General features: G+C 44.1%; 2 protein-coding genes across 8 annotated transcripts in view; one reads left to right on the forward strand and one right to left on the reverse strand.

The window, feature by feature from the left end:
* Window positions 1–4,545, reverse strand: part of CD58 (CD58 molecule) — a 26,681-nt gene extending 22,136 nt beyond the window's left edge. The window contains exon 1 of the mRNA XM_054081954.1: window positions 4,426–4,545. Within this exon, the coding sequence (XP_053937929.1) occupies window positions 4,426–4,459 (34 nt within the window). The 5' untranslated portion in view covers window positions 4,460–4,545. The remainder of the gene's footprint in view (window positions 1–4,425) is intronic.
* The window catches only part of PLA1A (phospholipase A1 member A), a 21,958-nt gene continuing 12,507 nt past the window's right edge, over window positions 4,529–13,979 (forward strand). For 4 of the 7 annotated variants that reach the window (XR_008452668.1, XM_054081865.1, XM_054081896.1 and 1 more), the window contains exons 1-4: window positions 4,529–4,630; window positions 10,370–10,457; window positions 12,215–12,416; window positions 13,658–13,835. Coding sequence is in view for 6 of the 7 variants with exons in the window: in XM_054081865.1 (XP_053937840.1) it covers window positions 10,385–10,457; window positions 12,215–12,416; window positions 13,658–13,835 (453 nt within the window). In the remaining variant the exon portion in view is untranslated. Of the gene's footprint in view, window positions 4,631–7,616; window positions 7,672–10,369; window positions 10,458–12,214; window positions 12,417–13,657; window positions 13,836–13,979 lie in introns of those variants that run through there. The other 3 variants (XM_054081874.1, XM_054081878.1, XM_054081887.1) reach the window with 3 other exon arrangements.

Raw genomic sequence — 13,979 nt, forward strand, 5'->3', positions numbered from 1 at the left:
AATTGCTGTCAAGTATCTTTCTTTCAGCCCGTGCTCAACATCGTGTACGGTAACTTATGTTCTTAGGTGAGTGCAGTTGTCCTCTTAACTCAGTTTTTATAGAAGTAGTTGAATTGGGAAAGAAGCATTAAGGAACTCAACAAAATATGCAAGATCTAAAAGGCAGCAATACTGCTTACAATTAGTTGATGCTCAAATCACCAGAAGGGTTCCCTGGCTTTCAGATGAGCCTCACTACAGATACAGAGTGCTTCTAGGTGCTCTAGTTCAGTTATCTGGCTTACCTCCCACACCCCCTCTACTTTTAGAGTGGAGTCCTGACACTGCTGAAGTCACAACTAAAGCGTAGCTGCCACCTGCGGTACAACAGAATGTCCCGATCAATGTGGCTGGCACTGCAATCCTCTTGCTGTTGTGGTTTATATGCCTCATACAGAGAGGGTGCAAAGATCTCTCTGCAAGTTCCTTCAGGAAACTGGATCATAGATAAGACATAGACTTTTTTCCCCACCCAGACACAACCTTGATGACCCCAAAACTGAACACATTTAAGACTTGAATTTCCAAGGACAGAAGTAGCGCCGTCTTTGTACGTCTAAAATGCATCCTTCATAGCTGTAATGTGAACTTTACACTTCGAGTATTGTATTTGCATTTCTGAGGTTTTATCAAACAACCTGACATGGCAGAGCACTGTGAAAAGCAGTAATCCTTATGTGGTGAGTAGAGATTCTGAAGATGTCAAAGCTACACTGCACCTTCTGTGTGTTACAGGTTCCCACAGGAGAACGAAGAAGCATGCCTTCAGGATGGATTATCCTGCGTGCTTCTCTCTCCTTTGCCATTTCCAGATGTTCAGTGACATGACACTGGGATAGGGGCACTGCTTTGAATTTGTATGGAAAAGCAGGGATGCTGGGAAGGGAGGGATTCAGAAGAGAGAGGATGAAGATAGCATCCTGATGTTTACAAGATGCATTTGCAAGCCTAGAAACTTGCATGCCAAGTCAAACTGCTACTGATGTACTTCATGCACTTGGGCAGATCAGTCTGACTTTCAGAGTCTCTGTTTTCTCATACGGCAATGACCTTGATAAAATTAACATAAGAACGTTTATACTTAGGCAGCGACATATAATAGCAATAATGCAAGCATACAAACAAAAAGGTGTGAAATCTTGCTGATTTAGTTTAGTGAACAACAGTAAAGAGTTTGTATTTCCATCCCTGATTTTCTACCCTAACCAACTACTGCAGGATCAAAGCTTTACGGAGAGGAAAAGACAACAGAACTATTTTTTTGGTCTGGGGTTTGTTTTTTTTTTTTTTTGTTAAGGGAGGACATCATGATACTTGCAGCCGCAACTACCCTCTCCATTTGCTCTATTACCATAGTCTCTGACTCTCAACTGCATGTTCTTTGGAACCTGGAATCTTGTTTCCTGTTTAAGTCTGCAGCACCTGGATGCAGATGCTCAGAGTATCTGCAGCATACCAACTTACATAATGCAAGATTTCAAGTGCCTTCACACATACAAAACAATTAGAAGAGAACACTCAATTAATCATGCAACACATATTTTAGAAGCTCGGGTGTCCAACACATATTTTAGAAGTTCCTGCAAAAGTGCTGCAGGTCAGAAATCCAGGATATGCTGCAGTGATAACATCTAAGGCTCAGATCCCACTATTGAATACAGGCTGATTGACTCCCATAGGTACACAGAGTCCTAGCTTCTCCACTGGTACTCCTTGCACATCTGGTCCCAACACTCTCTTACAATCTTTGCTGCAGAACAGGATCTCACAATCTTAATTAAATAAAACAAGACGAAGACTTCTGGAATAGTATGGGAGGAAATCTCAGGAAGTTGTTTTTAACACCCAGTATCAGAACCATCTGCTTAAAGCCTTCAGGAAAATCAAGAAGAGACTTTGTTTCTTATATATTCTTTCATGATACAATAGATTCTATTTTAGGCACATCCGGGAATCTCACAAAGCAATTAAAAAAAAGTCTGCCAGAAATGCGTTAGACTAGAGGAATAAGAAAGTCTATATTTATCAAGCCATGTTGCCTGATCTATCTAACAACAGCAGCTACTTCTGATGACAATGAGAAAGTCTGTATGTCTGTCTTCAGCTTCAAAAATAAAGTCACTTTTTTTGCGCTTCTTAAGTTCATAGTGCCGTGCAAGGGCCATGGACATGAGGGCTATGCTCCTCAGGCACACAGGTGGAATCTGGATTAAGAAGGCCTTCATTTAGTGTTTCACCAGAGATTAACTGTAATCATTTTACTTACATGAGAAAAGCCCCACCCGTTTTGTGGATACTCCATTGCTGGAGGTGTTCAAGGCCAGGCTGGATGAGGCTTTGAGCAACATGACCCAGGTGTCCCTGCACACTGCAGGGAGGTTGGGACTTTAAGGTCCCTTCCAATACAAACCATTCTATATCTTAAAAAACAAACAAACAACCAAACAAAAACCCAAACACAAAGCAAACCCACTGAGAACTGAGGATTTTTGCTTGAGCAAGAAGTCATACAGAATACAAAATAAACAGCATTTTCACACACAGGGATGACAAGAACAATTTCCCAATAAACAGTAGTTTCCTAAACTCCCTAACACCTCAGGAGCCGGGGGGATACTTGCTTTGGAAGTATGAGGCTTCCCTCCTGCAGGATGGTCCCCAAAGAAAACAGCGGGCACTTGGGGGAGCATCGGTGTCAAACACCAGGTTTGCCACGGACTACATTTAGCTGACCATCATTTTCTTTGGTGGTGAGCTGTGTGTTACCTGCTGAAACATGTTCTCCTCTCTTCTTAACCTGTGGGGCTCCCACTCTACATTAAATCGACCTAAATTCAGCTCTTTTTGATTAGCAGAGCTGAAATTTCACGGCTATGGAAGTGCAAGGCTCACCCTGTTGCACAGAGTAACTTCGCTTGGAGAGGAAATTCACCGTATCATAAAAATCACACCCATTTCCCACTGTAACCTCCCTGTTTACACAAGTTTGAGACCAACAAGGCACAAGCATCACCCATGCCAAGAATGGGAGAAATGGCAAGGTGAGGGAGGAACATCCTAAACGTGCTGATCAGTGACATTGAGAAATTCCAGGGTTCAATATGGGGGGAAGTCAGATTGCATCGAAAGAGCGTGGCCAGCAGGTCGAGGGAGGTGATTCTGCCCTTCTACTCCACTCTTGTGAGACTCCATCTGGAGTATTGTGTCCAGTTCTGGAATCCCCAACAAAAGAAGGATACGGAACTGTTGGAACAGCTCCAGAGGAGTGCTACAAAGATGATCAGAGGGCTGGAGCACCTTCCGTATGAGGACAAGCTGAGAGAGTTGGGCTTGTTCAGCCTCGAGAAGGGAAGGCTCCAGGGAGACCTTATAGTGACCTACCAGTACCTGAAGGGGCTACAGGAAAGCTGCGGAGGGACTTGGGCATGGAGTAATAGGAAGAGGGGGGGTGGCTTTAAATGGAAAGAGGGAAGATTTAGATTAGACATTAGGAATAAATTCTTCACAATGAGGGTGGTAAGACACTGGCACAGGTTGCCCAGGGAAGCTGTGGATATCCCGTCCTTGATAGTATTCAAGGTCAGGTTGGATGAGTCTTTGAGCAGCCTGGTCTGGTGGGAGGTGCCCATGTTCATGGCAGAGGCATAGGAACTGGATGGGTTTTAAGATGCCTTCCACCCCAAACTATTCAATGATTCTATGATCCAAGGTTCCTCCCAATGCAAACCATTTAACAATTCTATTATTTAAGGTCCCTTCCAACTCAAACCATGCGATAATTCTATGATTCAAGGTCCTTTCCAAGCCAAGCCATTCAATGATCCTATGATTTAAGGTCCCTTCCAACCCAAACCATTAAATGATCCTATGATTTAAGGCCCCTTCCAACCCAAACCATTCAACGATTCTATCATTTAAGGTCACTTCCAACCCAAACCATGCGATGATTCTATGATTCAAGGTCCCTTCCAACCCAAACCATTCAACGATTCTATCATTTAAGGTCCCATTCAACGCAAACTATTTAATGATTCCATGGTTCTACGATTTCAGGTCTCTTCCAACTCAAATTATTCAATGATTCTATGATTTAAGGTCCGTTCCAACCCAAACTATTTGATGATTCTATGGTTCTACGATTTAAGGTTCCTTCCAACCCGAACCATCTGAGAACCATGGTTCTCCCTGCTGCCATAAGAAAGACAGAGGGCATCCAGCCCGAACCCGGGGAGGCTCAAGCCCGGCTGGGAACGACGGAGGGCGCAGGGATGCCCGATTCCCCTTCCCGCGACCCCGCGCCGCTCCCTGCGCTCCGGCGCTGGAGAGAGGAGCCGGGAGTGCAAAAAGCAGAGTTCTCGGTCCCCGCTGCCCCCTGTTACGACTCACCTAGGAGGGGCAGAAGGCACAGGAGCCGCCACATAGGGGCCACCAGCCTCCCGGCTGCGCTCTGCGCTGATAGAATCGAAAGCAGGAAAAGGCGACCCGCGACCCGCCCGCCCCGCCCCGCCCGGGTGCTGAGTTCACCCCTGTTCTTCGGGAGTCCCCGCGCCGTCGTTGAGAAAGGGGTTTTCAGGCTTGGAGGTGACTCTGGGTGGGTTGCGGCTGCCGGAGGGGAGCCGGGGTGCGAGGGGCAGGGGGCGCGGGGGTGGGGGTTCTGGTCCAAGGCGGGCAGCTCTGCGCATCGCAGAGAGCTGCGTTTAAATCGGTTTGATGCGGAGTGGGTGCCCCGCGGGTGAGGGTGGAGAGGAGAGTGGGTTTCGGCAAGTAACACGCAGCTCACCGCCAAAGAAAACGATGGTCAGCTAAACCCAGGCTGTGTCAAATTGGTGTTTGACACCGATGCTCCTCAAAATGCCCACTGTTTTCTTTGGAGACCATCCTGCAGGAGGGGAGCCTCGTACTTCCAAAGCAAGTATCCCCTCAGTTCCCATTAGAGACGTTAGGAAACTAGCATTTATTGGGAAAGTATTCTTGTTGTCCCTGTGTATGAAAATGCTATTTATATTGTATTCTGTATTACTTAAAGCTCAAGCAAAAATCCACGGTTCTTAGTGGTTTTGCAGGAAGGGAGACTGATACTTTCAAAGCAAGTATCCCGCTAGCTCTGGAGGTGTTAGGGAGTTTAGGAAACTAGCGTTGATGGGGCAAGTATTCTATTCATCCCTCTATATGAAAATGCTATTTATTTTGTATTCTATATTACTTCTCGCTCAAGCAAAATTCCTCAGTTCTCAGTGGTTTTGCAGGTAACACGCTGCTCACCGTCTCAAAAAATGTTGGTCAGCTAAATGCAGTATTTATCAAATTGGTGTTTGATACTGATGCTCCCCAAAATGCCTGCTGCTTTCTTTGGGGACCATCCTGCAGGAGGGGAGCCTCATACTTCCAAAGCAAGTATGCTCCCAGTTCCGGAGATGTTAGGGAGTTTAGGAAACTACTGTTGAAATTATTCTTGTCATCCCTGTGTATGAAAATGCCATTTATTTTTGTATTCTGTATTACTTCTTGCTCAAGCAAAAATCCTTAGTTCTCAGTGGGTTTGCAGGTAACACACTGCTCACCATCTCAGAAAATGATGGTCGGCTAAACCCAGTATGTGTCAAATTGGTGTTTGACACTGATGGTCCCCAAAATGCCCACTGTTTTCTTCAGGGTACACCTGACAACACCTCTGTATGAGGGGTGGGCTCAAAGCTGAGCCCAGCCGTGCGTGATCGTGACAGCCAAGGCTGGGTTGGCTTCTGCAGGGGTGGCCCCTCTGCGCCTCTACTCTGCTCTTGTGAGAACTCCCCTGCAGTCCTTCGTCAGTTCTGGAGTCCTCAGCACAGAAAGGACATGAATCTGTTGGAGCAAGTCCAGAGGAGGGCCACAACAATGATCAGAGGGCTGGAGCACCTCCTGTACGAGGACAGCCTGAGAGAGTTGGGGTTGTTCAGCCTGGAGAAGAGGAGGCTCCAGGGAGACCTTAGAGCAGCTTTCCAGTACTGGAAAGGGAGGTACAGAAAAGCTGTGGAGGGGCTCTGTATCAGGGAGTGCAAGGATAGGATGAGAGGGAATGGTTTCAAGCTAAAAGAGGGGAGATTTAAATGTGGTGTTAGGAAGAAATGGTTTTTTTGTGAGGTTGGTGAGGCATTGAAACCGGTTGCCCAGAGAAGTCTTGGAAGCCCCGTCCCTGGAGGTTTTCAAGGCCAGGCTGGATGAGGCTATAAGCAACCCGATCAAGTGAAAGATGTCCCTACCCATGGCAGGGGGATGGAACTGGATGATCTTTAAGGTGCCTTCCAACCCATACCACTCTATGATTCTGTGACCCTTCAAAGTAAAGGGAAAACACACAACAGAAACCATCTCTCACTTCTAGGTGTTTCCTTTGATGTCAGATGCTCAGAAGCCCATTTGAAAAGCTGAAAGAAACTTACATTCCCTTTTGTGGGTGACTGGCGTCTTGACTAGGACAGAGTGGTTTTGAGGAAGAAAGGATCAATGGAAGGAGGCCAATGGGATGAGGTTTAACAAGGCCAAGTGCTGAGTCCTGCATTTGGGACACAAAAACCCAACCCTGTGCAGCGCTACAGGCTTGGGGAAGACTGGCTGGAAAGCTGCCTGGCAGAGAAGGACCTGGGGGTGTTGGTCAACAGCCAACTGAACATGAACCAACAGTGTGCCAGGGTGGCAAGAAAGCCAATAGCATCCTGGCTCGTATCAGAAATCATGTGGCCGCTAGGACCAGAGAAATTATTGTCCTCTTGTACTCTGCACTGCTGAGGCTGCACCTCAAACTCTGTGTTAAGTTTTGGGCCCCACACTATAAGAAAGGCATTGAGGTTCTGGAGCGCATACAGAGAAGAGCAACAAAGCTATTGAAGGGGCTGGAGAACAAGTCTTAAGAGGAACAGCTGAGGGAACTAGGGTGGTATAGCCTGCAGAAAAGGAGGCTGAGGGGAGGGATACCTTATCGCTCCCTACAGCTGCCTGAAAGGAGATTGTGGTGAGGTTGGTGGTGATCTCTTCTCCCAAGTAACAAGTGATAGGACAAGAGGAAGTGGCCTTAAGCTGCACCAGGGGAAGTTTAGATTGGACATTAGGAAAAATTTCTTCACCAAAAGGGTTATAAAGCACCGGCACAGGCTGCCTAGGGAGGTAGTTGAGTCACCGCCCCTGGAGATGTTTAAAAGGTGAGTAAATGAGGTGCTTGGGGACACGATTTAGTAGTAGACAGGTATGGTTGGAGCTGATGATCCCAAAGGTCTTTTCCAACCTAATGATTCTGTGATTCTATGATACATGGTACTATAAAGCAGTGAAGAAAGACTAAATAAAACAACTGTTTTTCTTCCTTTCCTGACTGAGCATCCAATGTGCCTTGCCCATGTTTTCCCTTTTCTTAGCTGCCAAGTCAATCTTTAATGGTTTTTCCCTACTGTGTCATAGTTAGGACACTGTTGAAAGTCAAGCATGTGAATTGCTTTGAGGTGAGAACTAAACCCAGTCCCTTTGTCAATCCTGGGAATAATGCCTAAGAGGCTAAGTGTTTAATATAAAGCCATTGTTTCTACTCTACAGGCAAAGGACAGAAAATACAGGACCTGTGATGTCAAGTATTCGAGGAGCCAGGTGGATCTATGCCTTAACGTACAGTGAGCTAAGCTCTGCATGTATTTCATGCCCTCCCTGGAACGCAAAGACCACAGGGAGTGGGTTTAGTCATCATTTACTTAACTCACACTTGGGTTTCCCCCAAGGTCCTGCAGTGCTACCCCAACTGCATTATTTCCGGTATCAATGAACAGTTTTCTCATCTAAGTGAATTTTCCAGTGATCAGATTTCCGATTGGCTATTGGGCATTTGCCTCTGCCAGCTACTACTCTCACAGATTACATTTTCAGCTGAGTTGGACACTTTCAGCATTTTCTTTAATGTGCAGCCAGCCTGATTTTTCTGTTTTGTTAGTGAAAAGAATTTGTGCATAGTCACTTTTGTTTGTTTTCATTCTCAAGTGAATCGCACTGTGCTTCGTGATTGGACACTGTAGGAACTGTTAAAAGACGTCTAATGTGGTTTGAAAGCCTTTGCAATAGTGTTCCCATTGCCAATATAATCACTCCCATCAGGAATTAAAATTAAGTGGCACCAACATTAAGTTTCTGAACTAATAGAATTGTAGTTACTGAGTAATTAAATTCACAAACGAAAAAAGAGAAAACCCTTCATACCAAAATAGTTTTAGTGGTAAAAGTATTTGAAGCATAGAGGAACTGAGTAGCTTTTGCCACAACAGGCTGCTGATACAAACAAAAATTTCCTGGTATTGCTATATGTGAGATTGCAGAAAAAAAGCCACTCAGGAAACAGAATTTTCAATTTCATGAAGATGAAATATTTTTTTTTTTTAGTGTACCAGGATGTTGTTTAACAACTCTGCAAATGCAGTGTAAAACTAAATAAGATCTGTGCATCTTGACTGCAGATTTGTTTTACTCTAAGGCTGTAACACCAGTGCCTGCCTTATAGCATATGGCATTTCAAAATTTCTTTAGAATTTGGCAAAGAGTAACAGTTGCATCTTGCTACAAAGAGTAGACTTTATTGCCATAATTCTAAATAAAAAATGAGAAGCATTTGCTGATTATCCTTAGGTGCTCCCGTTTGGTTGAATCTAAAAAATTTGTCATTCTCACAATTATGCTGTTGCTCTGGAGGCTTGTATGGAAATGTCTCTGCCTATTGCTATGATTTCACAAGTCGTTGCTTTCTTTTTTGATTGAGAGATTATTCAGATCAGTGGAATTTGTAGGTGTGATAAAGAAGGAGTGGTCCTGTTGCAATCTATTGACATTTGTCTTCCAGTCTGTGAGTCTAGTGCTGGGGTCGGAAAACTGAGAAGTAGGCTGGCCGCTAGGAGTTAGCTATTAATTTACAGCTTTCAGTCTTGGAAATGACTGGGTGGACAAATTGCATAATTGAAGAGACAATAAGAACCTGCTTCTCTCAGAGTAAGCCAGCTTGATGGTGGAGCCAAGTATTTCAGGGTCCGAATGTATCTGTGTATGTTTCTATGGGAGGATGCAGACGGGATAGGGCTTCAATAGCCCTCCAGGGCAGGCAGCTGTTGCTGCCCAACTTCCTTGTGACAACTGGAGAAATTTCTCTGAGAAGTGATTTGGAAATAAAAAAAAGATCTTTTGCCTGAAACAGTCCCGATGCCTTTGTCTGAAGCAAAGCAGGATAAGGAAATGACTGCTATTGCCAATAAGTGTAAAGGAAAATAATATCTGATGCTTTTGGAAAGGTATTTAGTCATCTTTCTGATCAGACTGAAGTAAGTTCTTCATTTTGGTGTTCAAATAAAGCAGCTGCAGTATAGCACCTGTACAGGGAACGCTCCTTTGTGCTTCACACTTCTTACCATTTAACACGGTCAAGGGCAATGTTGCCTTGTTCTTCTGCAAGAAGGACCAACATGCACGAATGAGACTTAGCAAATGGGGATGTGCCCTTACCTGAAAGTCTAACACAACCAGTGAGGTGGTACTGCCATCTCATGAATGTTGTGTGATGGAACTCCTAGATACGTGTTTGATTGTGTGCCTATGCTTCACCTTCTATTTACACCGAAGCAGTACATGTTTTTATTCAAAGATCTGTTTGAACTATTTGTGTGTTTATGATGCTGGTGGATTACCGACATCATCCCTTTATTTCCTATGTAGTATCTAAAATTCACTCCCCAAAGGAAGTCTCCCTGCCCTAAGAAATGTACAGCCTTAGTATATCACAGCAATATGGCCCCTGTATGGCCATTACATTTTAACCTTTTCCCTCCACTTCAGAAGCAATATGTTGCTTTGCCTTCTTTGGCAATTACAGCAACCTCACCAGAAGTAGAAACAGAGGAATGAGGCGGCAATGAGATAGCAAAATACGCAGATGCAAGGCTGGTAAGAACCTTCCTGGCATGGATTTTCTGCAAAACCTTGTGAGAAATCAGTGTCCCTGGTCAGAATTTGACAAACAGGCCTAGGTGGCAAGGATAAAGCATTGTAATTCTGTTGCTTGTTGAGACTAGTTTCACTACCTGATTTCTGAAGTGAAATATTTGCTTTGAGGGAAGGGAGGTAGGAAGGAAAGGAATGTCAGCACCTTATTAAACCAAAAATTCAGTGAAGCCCTCTGCTGACACAGACTTTGACTGATGGTCAAACAAGTAGAGGTGATTGCCCCTACTCTTTTTTCCCCAAAAGAGCACAGACTGGTTTATCATTAACAGAGCTAAGCTTATTGAGCAACCCACTACAGCTATTTTTCCTTGTGTAATCCTTGTACTTTTAGTGGACTACTGGGAACATGGTTGAGGATCTGAAGAGAAAGCTGTTCATTGTTCCTGCTGTCCTCTTGCTGCTCAGCTCAGCACAAGCAGGTAGGAAAAAAGTGAGTGCCTGGCAAGGGATGGGAGTTTTTACATTGAAGAATCTGAATTCAATTCTCCCTGAACAACCTGTAAGTCAAGAGGTCCTTGTTAGAATCTAGTTAGATGCCAGGAGAAAGGGTAGTGCAAGAATGGTCCATCCTTCTCCCATGCTTTGATTCAATCAGTCTCAGTGATTTAATTCCAGTAACCTGATTTAAAAGAATGATCCGGTCTTACCCTGAAGTGTAAGGAAGCAGAAGAACTCTGGCACTGGCATCTTCTGCTTTGAAAGCTTAGCAAGTGTAATCTGCCAGAGCTGAAAGAAAACACTTCCATTTCTTTCTTTGGTTTTACTGTCAATGAAAACTGCTTTTGTGACCATTGCTAAAGTCCCACATCACCTGCAACTTCATAGCAGTGTACCTCCTGCTTTACTTTTACTCACGATGCCCCTCGTGCAATTTCTGACATGCGCTATGCTTGCACTGAACCCGCCCTTCTTTGTTAAGCTGGTTCATAACCTGTATTTTTTCCGAACTGGTCTCAGAGAACAACCCTCTCTCTCTTGCTTTCAGTACACAGGAAGACCAAAAATAAACCATAGTAAGGGACAATCACATCCCACAAGGGGTAATCTGAATGTTGAATCTCACTTATTTGTCCTGATCCTTCGGCTGTGTTCTGCCTAGCAGGTAAAGTATCTTCTACGGGAAGAGACAACAGCTAGGAAACTGGTTGTTTGATTTTATTTTTGTTTTTATTTTTATTTTGTTGTACATACAGGTTCAAGGCTGTTTCGTTTCCTCCAGTCCAGAATAGGGAAGGTGCATGTATGTCTTTGCAGCAAGTTGCAACTATGCCAGTTCATAAAGTAACACTTTTTAGGTCAGAAGGGATCATTCAATCATTTGGCTTCCTGCTCATCATAAATTTCACCCCATTAGTCCTTCAGCAAATCTATCAATTTACCTTCAAAAAGCCTTCCAAAATAGCAGCCAGTCCTCTGAAATGACAAAAGATTGAGAATCCAGCTTTTCTGTGGGCAACCTTGCTATACATACTGCTAGTCATGCATACTACTAAATCTACATGCTTGCTTCCTAGCCTGAATTGGCTCTTTTTTTTTACTAGCTGCAGTTTTGAGATTATGTTTTTTTTGCTGTCTAAATCGAAGTGCCTTCCAGTAGCTGCCATTTCCTTCCCATAGTGCATTTTCATCCAATAAATGAATCAATCAGGAAATTATCATTGACACATTTCATTATCAGCATTCTTGTATTTATTTCTTGATTTTTTGGTTACAATTGCCAATTAGACTTATACTCTCTACAAAGCCGATCAGCATTTGAAGAGAAATATCCCCATTCCTTGGTGACTGCCTGTTGACAACCATTCTTTTAAAGACCTAACAGCCAGCTTATGTATGTACTTAGTAGCTGACCTCTGTAGCCAATTTGAAAAACAAACAAACCAAGTCAACAGAATGTCATTCATGTCTCAGTAAAACAGCTCTCAGAAATCAAAACTCTCATGACATCCATGGTTGTCTTCCCAGCCAGTGCTGGAATTCCATCAAAGGAGAGAAACAACTTTATCAGACAGAATAAGTTTACAGAAATAGGGTGATTTTAATTTATGGATAGAAATCCTTTTAATCTTTATAAAATAGAAGCAGGATTGGTACCTTCATTTTCCTAATGAATTAGATTTTTTCTTTCCATTGCACAGACATAGACTAAACATGCTATTCATCCCTCTCTTTGCAGGGAATACAGACAGAGTGTTAGGGCGTAATTGCACTGACTTCCAGACAGCGAATTTCCTACGGGGCAGTAAACTTAAGGTCCAATTTCTTCTGTTCACGTCCTCAAGTCCCAGCTGTGGTGAGCTGGTTTTAGCTGATGATGGCATTAAGAACTCCAGCTTCAACAGCAGCCTGGAAACAAAGATCATAATCCATGGCTTCAGGTGAGAGAAAGAAGAGCACCATGACTAAGTTTTTACTGGTAAATTAAACATTGCTGGGGCATTCTCACGCACTGAGTGGAGCTGGCATGGAATGCCTCTGTTTATGTAACCTTAGTCTTCCCAGCAAAGCGGCTGGGTACAAAACACCGGCTAAGAACTGGTGAGTCTGGAGTGCTCAGCCTCAAAGTGGACCTAGAAATAGTCTGAGAGGCTGTTGGTGGGCCAGGGCCAGACATATGGACAATGCTTCTGACAATCAATGTAAAAACACAACTTGAAATCCTTTAGTTTGTGACCAGCTGCCTGTTTTGTGTGTGTTTCACATTTTTGGGGGCCTAAAAAATGTTAGGAAATTATCACCTTTCTTCCTCTTGCTCTCTCAATCCCTCTCACTCTCTTGCTTTTCCTCTCACTCTCTCACCCTATACCTTCTTCCTTTTCTTTCCTTCTTTCAACCTTTCTACTTAAGACGTCTTCTATTGAAGATTCTTGTTCATTTAAATTGTCTCCTTGGTGCTTATGTCCTGGTTTATCAACAGCCTGGGTTAGCCATTTAGGAACCCCTCCAGACACAATATACTTCTATTCTTGAAACTGCAGGGATTTGAGCTGGGTTTTTTTAAAAAGCCTCCACCATTCTGCCAGCTTATTTGACTGTGCCATTTCTGAGCCAGGTATAATCATATAAAATTTTTCGGTTTTAGTACAAAAGCCTGAGTAGAAAGTGCATAAAAGACCAGCACGAAAACACAGAAGATGTTGCAGGGTCTTTTCAGAAAACCAGCTATTGCCCTCATGTGGCATAGCACACACCTTCCCCCCAGGTTGGTAGGAGGGGAAGTGGGTAGAAAACAACCTCCTTTGTTTTCCTTGAGTTCTTAGGTACAGATTTTTTTTTCATTTGTTTACAGGTGAGGTGATTTGTTCCTGGTCAGCTCACTTACTCCAGATGGTGTCTGTGGCAGCTAACTGAAGCACCACAGCATGACCGAGATCTCAGCCTGAGCCCTACAAATGTTATCTCATTCATTAAAATACCTGTTTCCCTTCTGAATCAGCCCGTTCTGGAAAGTGTTGTTACACCACCACAAAGAAGTGCAGGTGTGGGTGTCTGGCACCAGACAGCAACTGTCTAGCAGCGTCCTCTGAGACATGTGAAGCTCCAGCACCAGTGAACAACATAGTGACACGTGCCCTGCTTTGGAAGGCACCTAACATATTTGTTTCTGATGACTCCATAGGGCTTTGGGTACCAAACCTTCCTGGATTGAAGGGCTTGTCCGTGCCATACTGCACATAAGCCACGTGAACGTGATCGCAGTAGACTGGGTTTATGGGTCTACAGGAGCCTATCCGTCTGCAGTGGAAAATGTCACACAGCTTGCTCTCTCCATCTCACAATTCATCAGCAAGCTCCTGGTAAGCTACTGTGCATTTTCAGTCAAAGGAGCATTGCCAGAGAACATCATTCGTGCAAACAGTCCAGAGAGTCACATCCAGCCTACTATGTCCAGCAAGTGGACAAGGAGGCTCTTTATTCCCAAGTGAGCGCTGTGAAGCACT

The sequence above is a fragment of the Cuculus canorus genome, chromosome 1, assembly GCF_017976375.1.
Source record: "Cuculus canorus isolate bCucCan1 chromosome 1, bCucCan1.pri, whole genome shotgun sequence".
NCBI lineage: Eukaryota > Metazoa > Chordata > Aves > Cuculiformes > Cuculidae > Cuculus > Cuculus canorus.